This window comes from Mastomys coucha, unplaced genomic scaffold (assembly GCF_008632895.1).
Source record: "Mastomys coucha isolate ucsf_1 unplaced genomic scaffold, UCSF_Mcou_1 pScaffold15, whole genome shotgun sequence".
Taxonomy (NCBI): Eukaryota; Metazoa; Chordata; class Mammalia; order Rodentia; family Muridae; genus Mastomys; species Mastomys coucha.
In genome coordinates, this window is record NW_022196897.1 from 72,308,803 (window position 1) to 72,324,884 (window position 16,082).

Genomic DNA, 16,082 nt, shown 5'->3' on the forward strand with positions numbered 1-16,082 from the left:
TAATTTAATTTAATTTTGTTCTTATTCACTTTACACCCCTCTCACTGAACCCCTCCCATAACCCCACACAGTTCTTCCCTCGTTCCCTTCTTCTCTGAGCAGGTGGAGATCCCCTTGGGTATCTTTCAACCCTGGCACTTCAAGTCTCCTCAAGGCTAGGTGCTTCCTCCCCCACTGAGGCCAGACAAGGCAGCCTAGCTAGAACATATCCCATGTACAGGTATCGGCTTTTGAGATAGCCTCCATTCCAGTTGTTTTGGATCCAGAGTCCTAAGTCTAACCCGTGCAGGACTTCTGTATCCTTTCTCTGTTCTCCTCTGTCAGCCAGGTAAGGATGGTAAACTGACAAGTGACTGTGAAGGAGAAAATATCACTGTTATCCAGTATCCCAGCTTGTGATACAGTAAGTACAGAATTACAATTTGCTGGATAAGAAAATTAACAAGTCAGTTTCACATTTTCACCTGTGAAAACTTTATGCTTTCCATTGATTTTTATTTAAGTATATTATACACTAAGCACCTTACATATTTCTAAATATTAGCTTTGTCATATATTCATGTGCACATACATATTCACTACACACTTGCATGTAAAGTACTTATTTAATATTCTTTAGCATATTTTATTATTGGAAGTAATCATTTATAACCAGAAGTCTAATTTAGTTATATTTACAGGACATGGGAAAATGGCTACTTACTTACTAAATGAATTTAACTATTCTTCCCCTAGGGGGTTCAACTCATTCATTTAATTTTAATTAAACAAATGTCAATGAATGCTTATCATGTTAAAAAAAAGACAAATGTTCAGCCCCATTAGTCATCAGGAAAGTGTAAATCAAAAGGACTCTGAGATTCTGCCTTATACCCATAAAAATGGATAAAATAAAAAAGGCAATTGGCAGCATATGCTGGCAAGGTTGTGGAGCAAGGGAAGCACTCCTTCATTGCTGGTGGGAGTGCGAACTTGTACAACCACTCTGGACTTGAATCTGGCATTTTCTCAGAAAATTTGGACTAGATCTACATAAAGCCTCAGCTATACCAGTCCTGGTATACACTATAAGTGTATGTACACAGCGGTATACACAAAAGATGTCTGTCACACTGCAAGACACTTATTCTACTATGTTCATAGCAGCTTTTTTTGTACTAACCATAAACTAGAAAAAACCCAGATGTCCATAAACCAACGAATGGATAAAGAAACCATGGTTAATTTATACAATGAAGTAATACTCAGCTATTAAAAAAAAACAAGAACATCGTGAAATTTGCAGGTAAATGGGTGGAATTAGAAGATATCTTGAATAAGGTGACTGAGACCCCAAAAGTCATGCATGGTATGTGATTACTTATATGTGAGTATTAGCAATAAAGTACACGATACCCATGCTTCAATTCACAGACCCAAGGAAGCTAAATACTAAGGAGAGCCCAAGGGAGGGTACTTGAATCACACCCAGAAGGGGAAATAAAATAGTCATCAGAGCTGAATGGAGGGAAGGAACTGGGTGGGGGAGAGGGGAATGGTGGGGTGGATCAGGTATGGGGAGAGCCAGGGAGATAGGGCTAGGAAAGTGAAGGAAAACTGGTTGCTGGGGGGTGGGGGGGTGGGTGGAGTAACCTCTAGGGCACACAATATATCTTGATTACAAATCCTACCTACATGTTAGGTAACATCAGGGAAGAAGAAGCAGAAAGAGTGCCACTGGAAGATGGGGAAGAGGGCTCTGGAGAAGAGTTGGTTATTTCATACCCAAATTGACAGCAGCTGTGGTTATTACACAAGATCTGTACAGAACTGAAATTTTGGTTTAATTCTTTCAATTTTACCTATACTAACATAAGCTAAGAATATGGTCATAAAACCATTGTATTTCCCTAACTCCAGTTTCATCATTTCACCAAATGGAGCTATGTGGTGAGAGGAGGTAGCTTGATACTACATTCCTAGCGTATGTATGCAGCTTAGAATTCAGTCTTTATCACACTCAATGATTGCAGGTAGACATTTAGGTGTTCATATCTTTCTTTAGACTGAGAATTTGGACTGGATTTCATTGGCTGTCTTCTGTTCCAAGGAAGTATGACCATTCATTTTTTTTTTTTGATGACCCTTTGGTGCATAACTATTGTTTCCAAACCCTTAATCTCCCTTTGCATTTCCCAGTTTCCCAGGGAGCCTTTGTGCTAAGGTACAAATGCTTCAAGCTGTAGCAGAATTATATGTAGAACATTATCAGAGCACACTGAACTATCACCATTTAATAATATGGAATTACTTAAACAGGTTAGATTTCAGCTTTCTAGATGTTTTAGGATGTATCTGAGAGAGAGGCAGCACTGTTAATATTTTCTCCCGAGCAATTGTTGACAATCAACTCTGTCTTCAATATGACAGGTAATATCTTCCTTCAAGAACATTGTCTCATTTAGTTACCAATGAGAACATCCCGGATGATGAGTCTAGAAGTGATTTATAAAGAAGAGATGATGGATGTGCACCATATAATAAAACTTTGTGTGTTTCAAGTGGATTTCTAGAGTTTGGAGAAATGTGGCTGGAATAAGGAAGAACTTACAGAAAGCAAAAATTCCACGCTAGAATAAAGTCTGAAACCTAGCCTTCCGGGAGGCAGAGTGCTGCCAGTGTGGCTGTGCGACATGATGTCAGGGAGCAGTGACTCTGCTCTCTACGATTCATAAGATATGAACTCCTGTCTCCAAAAGGAACTAACTCCTTGTCTTTAAAATGTTAGCAGATAATGAAGGTACATTTCACTTTCATCAGGACATTCAGCCCAAACAACTGTTTCTGACACCATACCTTATCTGGCTAGTATAAACTACCTGGCTCATTTTCTTCTCTTTAACTTTTTTGGCTCAAGGGTTAAAGATGGTTCCAATGTCATATTTTTAATAATATTTTCCTCATCTCTGGAGAAAATGACTTTTATTTTGTGAATTGATAGACATTGTGATTCTTTTTAAATATTTATTAGTTTTCTTGTAATATAAGATATTTGCATTTGTTGTTTTTGTCTAGGAGGATAAAATTAAGTATGTGGCTTATATTTTCTTTTAATCTTAGCCATAGATTGGTTGAAATATTCTCATCTAAGGTTGGATAGATAAAGTACAGAGCAATTGCAATCTTAGTTTTATATCACTTTGATATATCTCTGCATATCCATTTCATCGAGTTTTGGTTTACTGCCACTAAGCAGGTAATGCCAACATTGATTTTAGAGAATACCAATGACTATAAATTGTATAACCTATTATGGATAATTTTAATGATATATTTATTATTTTTATGATTATTGTAAAAATATTCAATAGGTGAAAGAGCTCAGTTCTTTCAAATATAACAGAATTCATTTAACTATTAATTATGAAACTTATAGTGTCAATAAAATATGAATCTAGCTTTCTTTCTATTGATGAAGAAACAGGTACATAGAAATCAAAAGATTCATTGCCAGTAGGAGTGGAATAATCAAAACCATGATGATAGAATTTATATCTTCAATTCTTTTGTATTTATGGCTTTATGGAAATACTTCAATCTACAGCTACAGCCTAAAAATTAAAAAAAAATTCACCTTCAGTTTATTATTCCATATTGGTGGTATGATTATATAGACAGTCATATGCTGCATATTAAACAATGTTTATATGATGCAAAACTAGTAGAGGATGTGGTACAACCTTTAAAATATTATAAGGTTTCCCATTTAAAGCCGAGCAATCTGGTGTCTTACAGTTTAAACATCCACTCTCCTCAAGCCTCAGGAATTGTCTCAGAATAGAAGAGAAAGATTCCAAGACTCAGAGGTGGAGGATGTCTGTAGTGAAACACTGTTGTTGGCTATCACAGGACTGATGGACACGTGGATTCACACTGGCTATGCATATAAGACCTGCACAATATTATGCCAGAAAGAATCCCAGTGTAGATGGGGAGAGTGGTTATGAAGTCTCACTCCCAAATCAGGAGCTATTAGCAATAAATGGCTGCTGGGGGCAAGGAGTGTAAGTTTTCATTAGGAATGCAGCTCCTCAGTGGCTAGCCATGCTCCAGTAGATGGTCACGCATCCCTGCACATACAGCATCGCTTAGTAGACTCACTGATTTTTTTTTTAAAGGTGTATATGAATTTGAGAGGGAAAAATAGAACAGTAAATATGTAAGGAATGGAAGAGGAGAAGATGGTGGGTGAATTTTATTGATAGCATATTACATGAAAGTATAAAATTCACAAACATTAAGTTTTTAATGCTAAAAGGTAAGCTGGGTTTTAGAGATATCAAGTAAGAGCTCAAAGTCACAGAATTTGGACACTGGTTGTTTTCTAGATAATTTACAACCCGAGTGACAGGAACTGTGGTCCTTGAATCAGTTTATATTCCATTAATTTTGACAACTTTGTTGACTTGCTAGCGGTTTAACTTTATTATCTGTAAAATGAGATAATCTCTACCTCTCATAGTTGCTCTTGAAACTTGAGATTGAGATTGCAAACATTCTAGGAAATTCTTCCACATTTGCCACATGTTCAGTAACGAGATGGTGACTTGGGTGACATCATACTACACTCTTCATATCCTAACCCTGTCCTTCTCTTACATTTTTTATCCTCTAGAGAATCAGATTCTTTTAATTATTGAGGTTTTTTTCCAATCAGTTTTTTGAAAGCTGCTTTCACATCCTTGTTCCGCAAACTGTAGATCAAGGGGTTCAGCATAGGAATGATAATTGTGTAGAACACAGAAGCCCACTTATCTTGGTCCAGGGAGTAGCTGGATGTTGGCCTCAGGTACATGAACATGACTGTACCATAAAAAAGGGTGACACCGGTAAGATGAGACCCACAGGTGGAAAAAGCCTTTAGGCGGCCTTCAGCTGATCGCATTCTGATGATGGCAATTAGTATGAAGGCATAGGAGATGAAGATGATGAGGATGGTGCTGAACTCAATGAAACCACACAAACTAAACAGCAGTATCTCACTAATGTAGGTATCTGAGCAAGACAGAGCCAAGAGTGGTGGAATTTCACAGAAGAAGTGGTTAATGATATTGGAACCACAATAACTGAGGCTGAAAGTGAGAGAAGTGTGGGCCACTAAACTCACTAGGCCAGCCAAGTAAGAGCCCAGCATTAGAGCCAAGCATACTTTCTTGGACATGAGAGTGCTATAGTGGAGAGGTCTGCAAATGGCCACGAAGCGGTCATAGGCCATGGCAGCCAGGACATAGCACTCAGCATCCACAAAACCCACAAAGAAAGCAAACTGGGTGGCACAGCTGGAAAAAGAGATAACTTTGTGCTTTGTTAGACAATCAGCCAGCATCCTGGGGGCAATGGCTGATGAGTAGCCCAGGTCAACAAAGGAGAGGTTGCAGAGGAAAAAGTACATGGGAGTGTGAAGCTGACTGTCTGTGATGATCAGGATGATCATGCCAACATTCCCTATCACATTGACCAGGTAGACAATGAGGAAGACCACGAAAAAGATGATCTGCAGCTGAGGGTCTTGAGTGATGCCCACAAAGATAAATTCAGTCACAACTGACTGATTTTCTTTATCCATTGTTCTAAGCAGTGTGTGTGTGTGTGTGTGTGTGTGTGTGTGTGAACACGTGTGTGTGTTTCGTTAGGGAGTTTAGTAAATTTCCAATCACTGGAATTACCAAAAATAAACTTAAGCAATTGTGTGCTTAGGATATTATAGACTACTTTTTATAATAAAAGAAGGCTTTCTTTGTCTGATACTCACCCCTTTATCCACTCATTCAATTCAGTGACTATTACAGTGGCTCAGGGGACTTTGGTCAAGGTTTCTTGCCCTTTCCAAGTCCACACATACATGGGAGATGTTGAGCTTTGTGAAAAAGCAAGTTCTACCTCTTAAGTGGCCTTGGTAAGCTGAGGTCATTTACATACAGCACCAGATTTTGACCTGGTCTTTGTTATTATCCACTGCATTCACTAGCATTAAAGATTAAGTGTGATGCTCTTCTGTCTTTCTGTAAGAAAACACAGGAATATACATTTATGACATGTCATTTTCCTCCTTCATTAGACAGCTGTCTGTTCACTTGTAGAATCAAGGGTAGTGGGCAAGCCAAGCCAGATCAAATCAAGCAGGGCAGGTTAGAAAGTAATTTAGAAATGGGAATAATGGCTAAACCTGAAGAGAGAAGCACACTGCTCTCTGTTGTTTGCTGCTTAACAAAGAAGAGGAAGCAGAGGGAGATATGTATTTATGATGTTTTGGACAGATAAAACTAAATTCTAAAATTAGAAACAGTTATAAGGTGTATCCTTAACTCTGATTTCTTTTAACAAGATCGGTTTACAAGATCAATAACAACAAAGAAGAGTGTCCAACATACACATTATTCTAGAAGTTCATTGTTTCCCATACATGCATACATCTTTCAACTCATTCTTTGTCCATTGTGTGCATTGGATCCTCCATTAGATCAACTGAGAAACAATTGAAAGATCAGTCTATCAGAAATTATTTGGATAACACCTTTGTGTCAAAAGTTTATAATTGTAACTCACAAAGAGGTCTAAGAACTTAGTAAGAAGATCTCAGTTTTCTATGAATGTGATTCTGAATAAAAGTGTAAAGATAGTTGTGAAAGTTGTCTATTATGCTATTTGTGATTCTTATTTTTAGAACATAAAGTTTAGTTTTCTACAAACATTATTATAATCAAGGATTAGGAAAATGATTCATCTGTTCAGAGCACATGCTGATATCACAGAGCGTTTGAGTTTGGTTCCTAGCACCAAACTGATATCAGGCAATTCACTAACACCTTCAATTCTCGCTCCTGTAGATTTCATTCCCTCTTTTGACCTCTGTACGAACCTGCACACACATGGGTGTGTGCATGTACATGCTCTTCCATATATACTTTCTCACACAGATACTTCTATAATTGAAAATATATTTAAAATTTGACATAAGATTTAAAATATGATTATAAAATTGTATCATTCTTGTCTACACAGAAATTTGTGTTTAGTTTTAAATAAATTTAATACTTAAAAAGGAAAATGCTCAAATGATCATGTAGAAAAATATAAATTAAACAAATTGAAATATTGATATATGTGTTTATACACACACACACACACACACACATACACACACACATATATAATTGAATTTTGGATACAAGTTTTGACAAGGGAATAGAGGAATTAAAGTCTTTATCATTGTTAGTAGAAATGTAAATTGTACATGTACTGATTCTCTTATAAAAATAAACCTACATAGTGATTTTATGAATCATCCACCAAAATTATAAACAAACAAAGTGCTTATGCACAGAAGACACTATAGACTATAGTGTGGGCACACAATGCAACAGTACTCGATTAAAAAGAAAGGTAAAACTATTGATATATTGACAATAAAGGCTGAGTACAAAAGTAATCATACCCATAGAACTAAGACATAAAATGTGAACACCTTGAATTATCCAATTTCTAAAAATGTAGGAAATGAAAGATTAATTCCATATGCACACACACACACACACACACAGAGAGAGAGAGAGAGAGAGAGAGAGAGAGAGAGAGAGAGAGAGAGAGAGAGAGAGAGAGAGAGAAGAGGTATCAGTGCAAAGAGCTTACCACCCAGTTTATGCGGATGAGTTCATACTTGTGTACACATACTGAAATATACCAAATTGAATGTACTTCAGATATAGTTGATGCCAATTGTACTTCAAAATATCTTTCTAAAAAAATTAAGAAAGAAAAAAGAAAAGCAAATTAGGTAACACTTCACCTCATTTCTGCATTTGAAAACATTTATTATTTCACAAGCCAGCCTTCTTAGGAATTCTTCTGAGGGGATTTACAAAGTCATGTTTTGCATTAGTTGGACAACCATATAGTTGTGAGTTGGATGATTTTCTGTACTTTATTCATTTCTTACCCTTGATGCTTCATTTAAAAATTTGAAAACAATCCATTAGTAGCAACAGTTAGAATAAATTTTTAAAAAAATCCTTTAGATTGGGATCCATGGGTAAAGTGGTTTCCACACAATAGTGAAGATTTGAGTTTGGACCCTCAGATTCATGTAAGGCCTGGAACAGTAACACGTGTATGCAGTCTTGGTGTTTCTGGTACAGCTGGGAAGTAGACAAATGAATCCCTGGCAGCTGAAGGGGCAGTTGGTCTGGTTCTGAAAGACCAATGCCTGAGGCTGTTCTTTCACATTTATACATGAACTGTGGCAAGTATATATACATTCTCACACATATTTACACACATGGAGTAGCTTAACCTTTTCTAGGATGGTCTTTCTCCTCAGCAAGAGTTGAAATAATCTTATTGAAAGGAAAAAGTCAATTGTATACTTTTATAGATAAAGACCCAGACCCAGAAATTATTTCTTTCACAGACATGACACTTAACTGTACCACATACAGGAGTAAGAGATAACTTGCAATATGTTAAGTCTCAGACTCACACCTGGCTATGTCATGCAATTGAACAGTGTGATTTGCAGAAAATCACTCCATTCGTATAGATTCAGTATTTTATTCAAAGATGGCAGAATACGAGCAAATGCTTCACTCACCACAAAGCACGCTGTTTGCTCTCTTGTATTATGGACAAAGAAGTGCAGACATTACCATTTACTGCTAGTAGTTCCCAGAATGGTGTTTATCTTTATGGGTTTTCACTTGTTAATGGAAGGATAAATACCTCTCTTAAAAATATTGTGCAAAGTTCAGTTAGATTATATCTATGATGCTGGGTGTGTTCGGTATCGAATGCATTTGGCTATTGTGTACTAGTATTAATTCTTCATTTAATATAAGTTCATGTTCATAATTGTCAAAAGGTATTCAGTGCTCTTCTCACAGTCACCAGACACATCACCTGCTGTCTTTACTAAGGAAAGAGTATTTTAATTCTAAGGTGAGTCAGTTAAATTTTAAAATGAGCAGACAGTAGGCTGTAATATTCAGACTCAGCTTTACTAAGGCAAAATAAATGAGCATATATATACACATATAGATATATGTATGTATATGTATATACACACATATGTATAGACACACATATACATTCATGTTCACATAGTGTGCATGTATATATTCATTCACATGTATATATGTACATATATTATATTACTATTTATATATATATATTGAGGTTTTTTAGTCTCAAATAATAAATATTCAATCCCTATGAAAAAATAATAGCCTATTGGGAAATAAAGTATTGATCACATTTTAGCCACAAACAGAAAGAAGTATTTAAGCAAAGTCTAAAAACTTAATGTTGAAGTTTGTGGTAGGCAAATATATTTCAGATTTATACGCTTCAGATGAAAACAGACTTTCTGTGAAAGAACATGTATTAAGTGTCTGAAGATGGTGCTGTGTGAATTTATAGTGTGAATTTCTTTATATTTATACACACTTTATAGTGTGGATTTCTGATCTGAGAACTGAATGTGGTGGAGAAGAACTTTAGTTCTATCATTTTATAGACCCTAATTTCTAATAACAGCTAGCAGTTAAAACCAGGCCCATGTTTTCTAATAACAGCTAGCAGTTAAAACCAGGCCCATGTCTTGTTGTTGGAATGTGGTATAAGGACCTGGTGATGATAAGAGCTCATAATCAGAGCAGCAGTGGCTAACCTGAGTCTGCCCTGAGCAGATTACATCTCTTCCCAGTCCTGTCCCAGTAGGAAGCTAACCTGTTTTCTACATGCTAGTAGAAGGCTGAAGCGTTCCTCTTCTTAGATGGACAGTCTTGTTGAGTGAATGTTCTGTGACTAATTGAAAGGCTGTGAGTCCTCCTGGCATCTGTTTCATCCTGCAGTTGTGCCTGTGTGAAGGGGGTATTTAATTCTCAGAGTCATGCATTGTTTTCCAGAAGAAACATCATGAAATAATTTTCTACATTCACCAGAGACTCAGAGATATGTATAAGTGCCATCCCCTCAGGAATTTTGCTTCCTTTTTCCTTTGAGATTAGTAATAAAAACCATGTACAGGTTTATTTGATGACACTGTACTGTAATGATGATCGTTTGTAAACATTGAATGTTTTCATTTCATTTCCTTTCATTTAATTTTTAATACAAGGTCTCACTCTGCAGCCCTGGCTGTAATGGAATTCTCTTTGTAAAGCAGGTTATCCTTGAGTTCACAGAGACCTGCTAAAGACCCCTGTGTGGTATGATTTAAGGGATGAATGAAAAGGCTTTCTGGTTATTCTTGAAAATCCATTGAAAATACCATTTCTTACAGAATGACATTAATGTATTAAAGAAATAGTTTCATGTATAATTAGGAAAGGAAAGGAAGACAAAACTTTCAGTGGTCTATGAGTCCATTAGTTACATTTTTGTGAAATATGACTGAAGTGACTAAACTCATCCAAACTTACACATTGAATATGCATAGTTCTGGTATCATCTCTTGAGTGATACAGGACCTTAAAACAATAAATTGAGTCAGGATTTCCCTATGTAGCCTAGGCTGTGTTCATATACTGGAGTGATCAGGTCAGATTTCAGATTTATACAATATGGCTTCAGGGTCTTACCAGGAAAACTCATATCACTCTGTATTTTTAATAATTATGTTTATGAACATTTTTTGATATGTTTATAAAATTGGCGTAAAGATGAGGGAATGTTGGTTTTTATTTTAATTTTTGGAGAGTATATTTACATCTTTTCACCCCTTAATTTCCTCCCTCTAGTACCTGTTTTGTACAAATTTATGCCTGTTCTATAACCGCGCATGTATAATCACATTTTATTATTTGTGTGTACTAGATGCAATTCACATTCATTATTTTTGTCTCCAACGTCATTAGAAATGATATAGCTAAGAAAGACCTAGGAAACATTCAAGGGCATGCAGTCACTGAAACACAGAACTGAGGTGTCATCTCAAACAACCCTTGGGGTTTCAGTTGCCCAGTGCCTCCTCCATGCCACCTCTAAGTATCATCAATGACCTAACTTGTTGTGTGTATATAGTGTTCTTGTAGAAAGAGGCACTGCAGATATGTCTAACCTGCTGTTTCCTAGACTCACATTTTCCAAGCAGACACAGCTCCAGCTTTTGGAGACCACAGAGGAATGATGTAAAATAGTGCTTAAAATCACATTACTCAAAAATTATTCTCCAATAGGCTTTGGAGTCTCAAGGGAGAAGCAAAGAAATACAAAGGAGACTTAATTTTTTTTTTTAACTTCAGAGAGGAAATACGTAGATTATATGGATGGCACATGAGAAAATCAATTCCCAGAAAATATGGAATGAGAACCACATCCTATTTAAAATGCGAGTGAATATTATGCAGTGTATTCTGAAGACTCAGGTAAATGGAGCCCACACACAACTGGACCATGGTGACTGATGGTCTCTTTTGAAAGGAACTTCACTGCAATATAATACGTTGGGGTGTTCATCTTTAAAGAAACGTGAAGGAAAAGTCTAAAATTTTTTGGTTTGTTGAGTCAAGAGGTTCAACAACTCCTTCAAGAAGGTTAGGAAGTGTGTTCCTACTGAAGCTGTTCCTGCTTGTGAATTTAGGCATAGACCAGAAGCAGTAGGATCGAAAGAGGTCAAGCAGTTATATAAGGTAAGGGGAAAGCTTTAAATCTTCTGAGCTGAAGCAAAAGCCATCTTGCTATTAATTTTCCAAGTTATTAACTGATTCAAAAATTCCAAAGTACCAAGAGATGAAGAACATATGTTAAATTAACTCTACACCTGTTTTTATTGCTCAGAGAATTGTAGTTGTGAGAATAAACATTAACAGCAAGTAATATGATTCTATGTTCTTTTCAAAAATTCAGTTTTTTCTTTATTTTGAGATTATAATAAAATCACAACATTTCCTTTTCCTTCTTTCCTTTAAGCCCTCTTATATATTCCTCTTTGTCATTTTGAATTCAAGAATGTTAGCATACCTTACAGTTTTGTTTTGTTTTGTTTTGTTTTACATAGACATAGACATGGAAAGTCCTGTTCAGTATTGTCAGATCTTTGGGTTTGACTGCAATATCACTGCAAGACAGGAAGCATATTGCAAAGAAACAGGACATATCTTTTTTAGGATGGAGGAGGAATGTGAGGCTTGGGGGCTTAGCCCTGTAATCCCAGCCATGCAGCAGCCATATAGGAGTGTCTTGAGTCCGAGTCCCAATTTAAATACGGGAAGGATTTACATAAGAAAAAAATACAGAAAAGCAAAATTCACAAATAAAGATATAAACAGATCATATTTTTCTATAAATGTATAAAGTTACAGTTCCTTGGGAGACAGCATGAACTTTTGGGGCAGCAATTAGGGTTGACCCAGACCTCACACATATTCTGTCAGTGTCTTACCACTGAGCTGCATCTCTAGACAACTTGTGATGTTTTCACTGTAACTAAGCCAATTTAGAAGTTTGAACAGAGTCTATACAATTCAACTACCAATCCTCTGGGCAATAGTCCACTTCAACATTCATAATGTTACTGTAAATGATCTCAAATACTGACAAAATGAGATTTTCAGTTGGAGTATAAATTTATACTATGTGATTTGGAAAGTTATTAATTTATACTTTAGATTTGTTCTCCTTATCCTCTAGACATTTAATAAAATAATTAAAATATTTAACACAGTACTTATAGAGAATAGACCTAAAAGCATACTCAGCACATAACAATACTTACTGTATTTTAATGAAAAATTTCTTTCTACTCATCATTATTAGCACTATGGAGGCATTTTATTTTCTTTATTTTATTAGACTTCTGTTCTCATGAAAATTATATTTGGAAATCTAACAAAAGGGGTTTGTCTTTACTTTCTAGAGACAAAATTATTTTTAAATATATTTATTTTATTTTATGTTCACGAGTGTTTTGTTGCATGTATAGCCATGTATCATATATGTGCCATATCCATGGAACATTGGATTCCTGGGAACTGGAATTGTAGATGGTTACAAGCTACTATGTGAATGCTGGTAAATCAAACCCTTGTCCTCTGTATGAGCAACCAGTACTGTCAATCACTGAGAAATCTCTCTAGACAACGAAGATGCTATTCTCAAAGATTGTCTGTGTCAGTGAATCATTGATATGGGCAATGTCATGTTAAGAAAGGAAAAATGCTGTATCAATACAAAGTTTATTTTTGTTGTTAGAGGTGGAATTATGCTTGTGTGGCTATCTTCTTTTGGGTTTGTCGAAAGATTATTTTCTTGCTTTTACTAGGGTGTAGTTTCCCTCACAGTAATAACCAAGTTGCTTCTAGAAAGCCCTAAAATGCTTGGTAGAAAGATGAGCAGGAACCTTGAGTCTGTTACCTTAAAAGAATTAAGATTAAAACCAACAAATTCCAATCAAACAAACACACCATGTTAGCTGTTCTGTCGTAGGCTTGGGTGGAAGGAAGATAGCAGTTGTATGTTTTCTTTACATTATCTGAAATAAAACACCAGCATTCAACTTTAAAAAAATTCAATATTTATGTTATGACACAAAATATACTACCAGTTAGATGATATCCCTTACACTCTAATGAATACTCTTGGTATAGTACCTGTCAAAAACTCCATCACTTTTGGATGAGATTCATCTAAATTAACAGAAGCAATGACACCTCAACAGTATTTTAGCAAATATGAAAATATGAGAGATTATAGTACTTAACTCAAGTGTCAGTTTCAATGGAAGCTATTTTTCAATATCAATCTGTATGCATGGATGTTTCTGTAAGACAACATCTGATCTTTTATACTTCTCTAATACAGATGCATGTATTGATTTGCATCTTCATTATCACTGTGAGTAAAGGTATTTGGTAATGTTGGCTCTGTGATTTCATTTTAGAAAGTGCCAAATAACATTTCTTGGTGAGTGATAAGTCGGGGGATTGGCATATTGAACTGTAATTTTCTAAGTAGTTTATGTCAATTTAATCTATTAGTAAATAAGATGAGATTATGAAAACTGTGTTCTGAAATAATCGTGAAGAGGCCTTCTAGATGGGAGTGCTAAGTTTTGTTGGAGAATAAGGCTGCATCTCTTTTGAGTTTTTCTTTGCTTTTTCATATTTTTTCTTCCATTTGACTTCACTTTATGTTGTAGGTGTTAACATGATTTCAAGTCATATTTTATGATATTAGAGTATTCATTTTAATTCCCTATTATCACAAGGCTCTTCTACATGCTTTGTGTTCTGGTCCTGTCATGTTATTAGTATTGTTAACTAAATTTATTTTAACTGGTAAGGTGAATATCAGAACTGTTTTTCTTCAAGGAGTAACATGTTACTTTTTAAATAATGCTTACATTCATGTAACTGTTAAATCAGTTTTAGAATTCTATATGTATATATTCACACATTTGTCTTTTATTATAATACAATTATTGGAAATCCTTTCTACAAGTTTGAGTGATCTACTACATAAGTGCTATTCATTGTTAACCTGACTTATTATAGTTCTTTTGTGATTTTGTGACTTTGAGTAAATCCTTTGAACTTCATTGACTGCTTACTTTTTTTTTTTATCATGAATGTTTACACATCCTACAAGCTGGTTCTGTAATCATTAGAGTGTAATTACTGAACTTTCCTGATGGATAGTTGATTTAAATCCCGTGTCTGCATGAGAATAACTGCACTTTCTTTTATTGGCCATAAAATGTAAAGTATCTCAGGTCCTTACCAAGCAAAAGAAGTCAGAGTTAAGTAACATGTGCTATATTTCTTCAGTTGTATTTACATGACATATATATTTATAATTTTGTTAATTATTAATAATAAAGACAGTTCTATCAGAGCAAATACTTTTGACTCTGATCTTAATATTTCACAATTCTATAAGAGTTTGTGTTTATCAAAAATCTATGTATGTATTTGTGTTTTCACCATTACGTTTGTTAGTATGTATATTACCTATACTCTACATTCATAGAAATTAATTTAATGTTCTAACAATTCTTGTGTTGCAGCACAGATGGTGAGAACTGTAAAAGGAATCCAAGATAAAAATGACACAGAAGTGACAGAATTTATCCTTTTGGGCCTCTCAGACAATCCAGACCTACAAGGTGTCCTCTTTGCATTGTTTCTGCTCATCTACATAGTTACACTGGTGGGTAATTTGGGCATGATGGCCCTGATTAAGATTGATCGCAGTCTGCACACACCTATGTACTTCTTTCTTAGCAGCCTTTCCTTTGTTGATGTCTCTTATTCTTCTTCTGTCACCCCTAAGATGCTAGTAAACCTAGTGGCTGAGGATAAGGGCATTTCGTTCAATGGCTGTGCTGCCCAATTCTTCTTCTTTGGCTCCTTCTTGGGAACTGAATGCTTCCTGCTAGCCATGATGGCCTATGACCGCTATGTAGCCATCTGGAGTCCCCTGCTATACCCAGTTCTCATGTCTGGGAGAATTTGTTTTATGTTGGTGTCTACTTCATTCCTAGCAGGCTTTGGCAATGCAGCCATCCACACAGGGATGACTTTCAGACTGTCCTTTTGTGGCTCTAATAAGATCAATCATTTCTACTGTGACACCCCACCCCTGCTCAAACTCTCATGTTCCGACACTCACATTAATGGCATTGTGATCATGGCCTTCTCCAGTTTCAATGTCATCAGCTGTGTTCTGATTGTTCTCATTTCTTACCTGTGCATCCTCATCGCCATATTGAAGATGCCTTCTGCAGAGGGAAGACACAAAGCCTTCTCCACCTGTGCCTCCCACCTCATGGCTGTTACCATCTTCTTTGGAACAATTCTTTTCATGTACTTGCGCCCTACTTCTAGCTACTCTATGGAGCAGGACAAAGTTGTCTCTGTTTTTTATACAGTAGTGATTCCGATGCTTAATCCTCTCATCTATAGTTTAAAAAATAAGGATGTTAAGAAAGCAGTGAAGAAAATCTTACATAATTATGTGGTTTGAGGCCAGGGTATATATTTTCACCTTATGATGATTATATTACTTTTTTTTGCATACTTACAAACAAATATACACTGAGACCTGAATTT

The 16,082-nt window shown here is 35.8% G+C and overlaps 2 protein-coding genes across 2 annotated transcripts; one reads left to right on the forward strand and one right to left on the reverse strand.

Annotated features, from left to right (window-relative positions):
• Positions 1 to 4,617: 4,617 nt before the first annotated feature.
• Positions 4,618 to 5,621, reverse strand: LOC116092071 (olfactory receptor 1019). The gene has a single exon (XM_031373429.1). The coding sequence runs from the start codon at positions 5,603 to 5,605 to the stop codon at positions 4,673 to 4,675; it is 933 nt and encodes a 310-aa protein (XP_031229289.1). The 5' UTR covers positions 5,606 to 5,621; the 3' UTR covers positions 4,618 to 4,672.
• Positions 5,622 to 15,016: 9,395 nt separating this feature from the next.
• LOC116092072 (olfactory receptor 1020) lies at positions 15,017 to 16,082 on the forward strand. Its single transcript, XM_031373431.1, has one exon. It carries the CDS (start codon positions 15,043 to 15,045, stop codon positions 15,994 to 15,996), a length of 954 nt encoding a protein of 317 aa, XP_031229291.1. The 5' UTR covers positions 15,017 to 15,042; the 3' UTR covers positions 15,997 to 16,082.

Excerpts from the sequence above, each read along its gene's own strand:
- LOC116092071 (XM_031373429.1), bottom strand. The coding sequence starts at position 5,605 with ATGGATAAAGAAAATCAGTCAGTTGTGACTGAATTTATCTTTGTGGGC.
- LOC116092072 (XM_031373431.1), top strand. The coding sequence starts at position 15,043 with ATGGTGAGAACTGTAAAAGGAATCCAAGATAAAAATGACACAGAAGTG.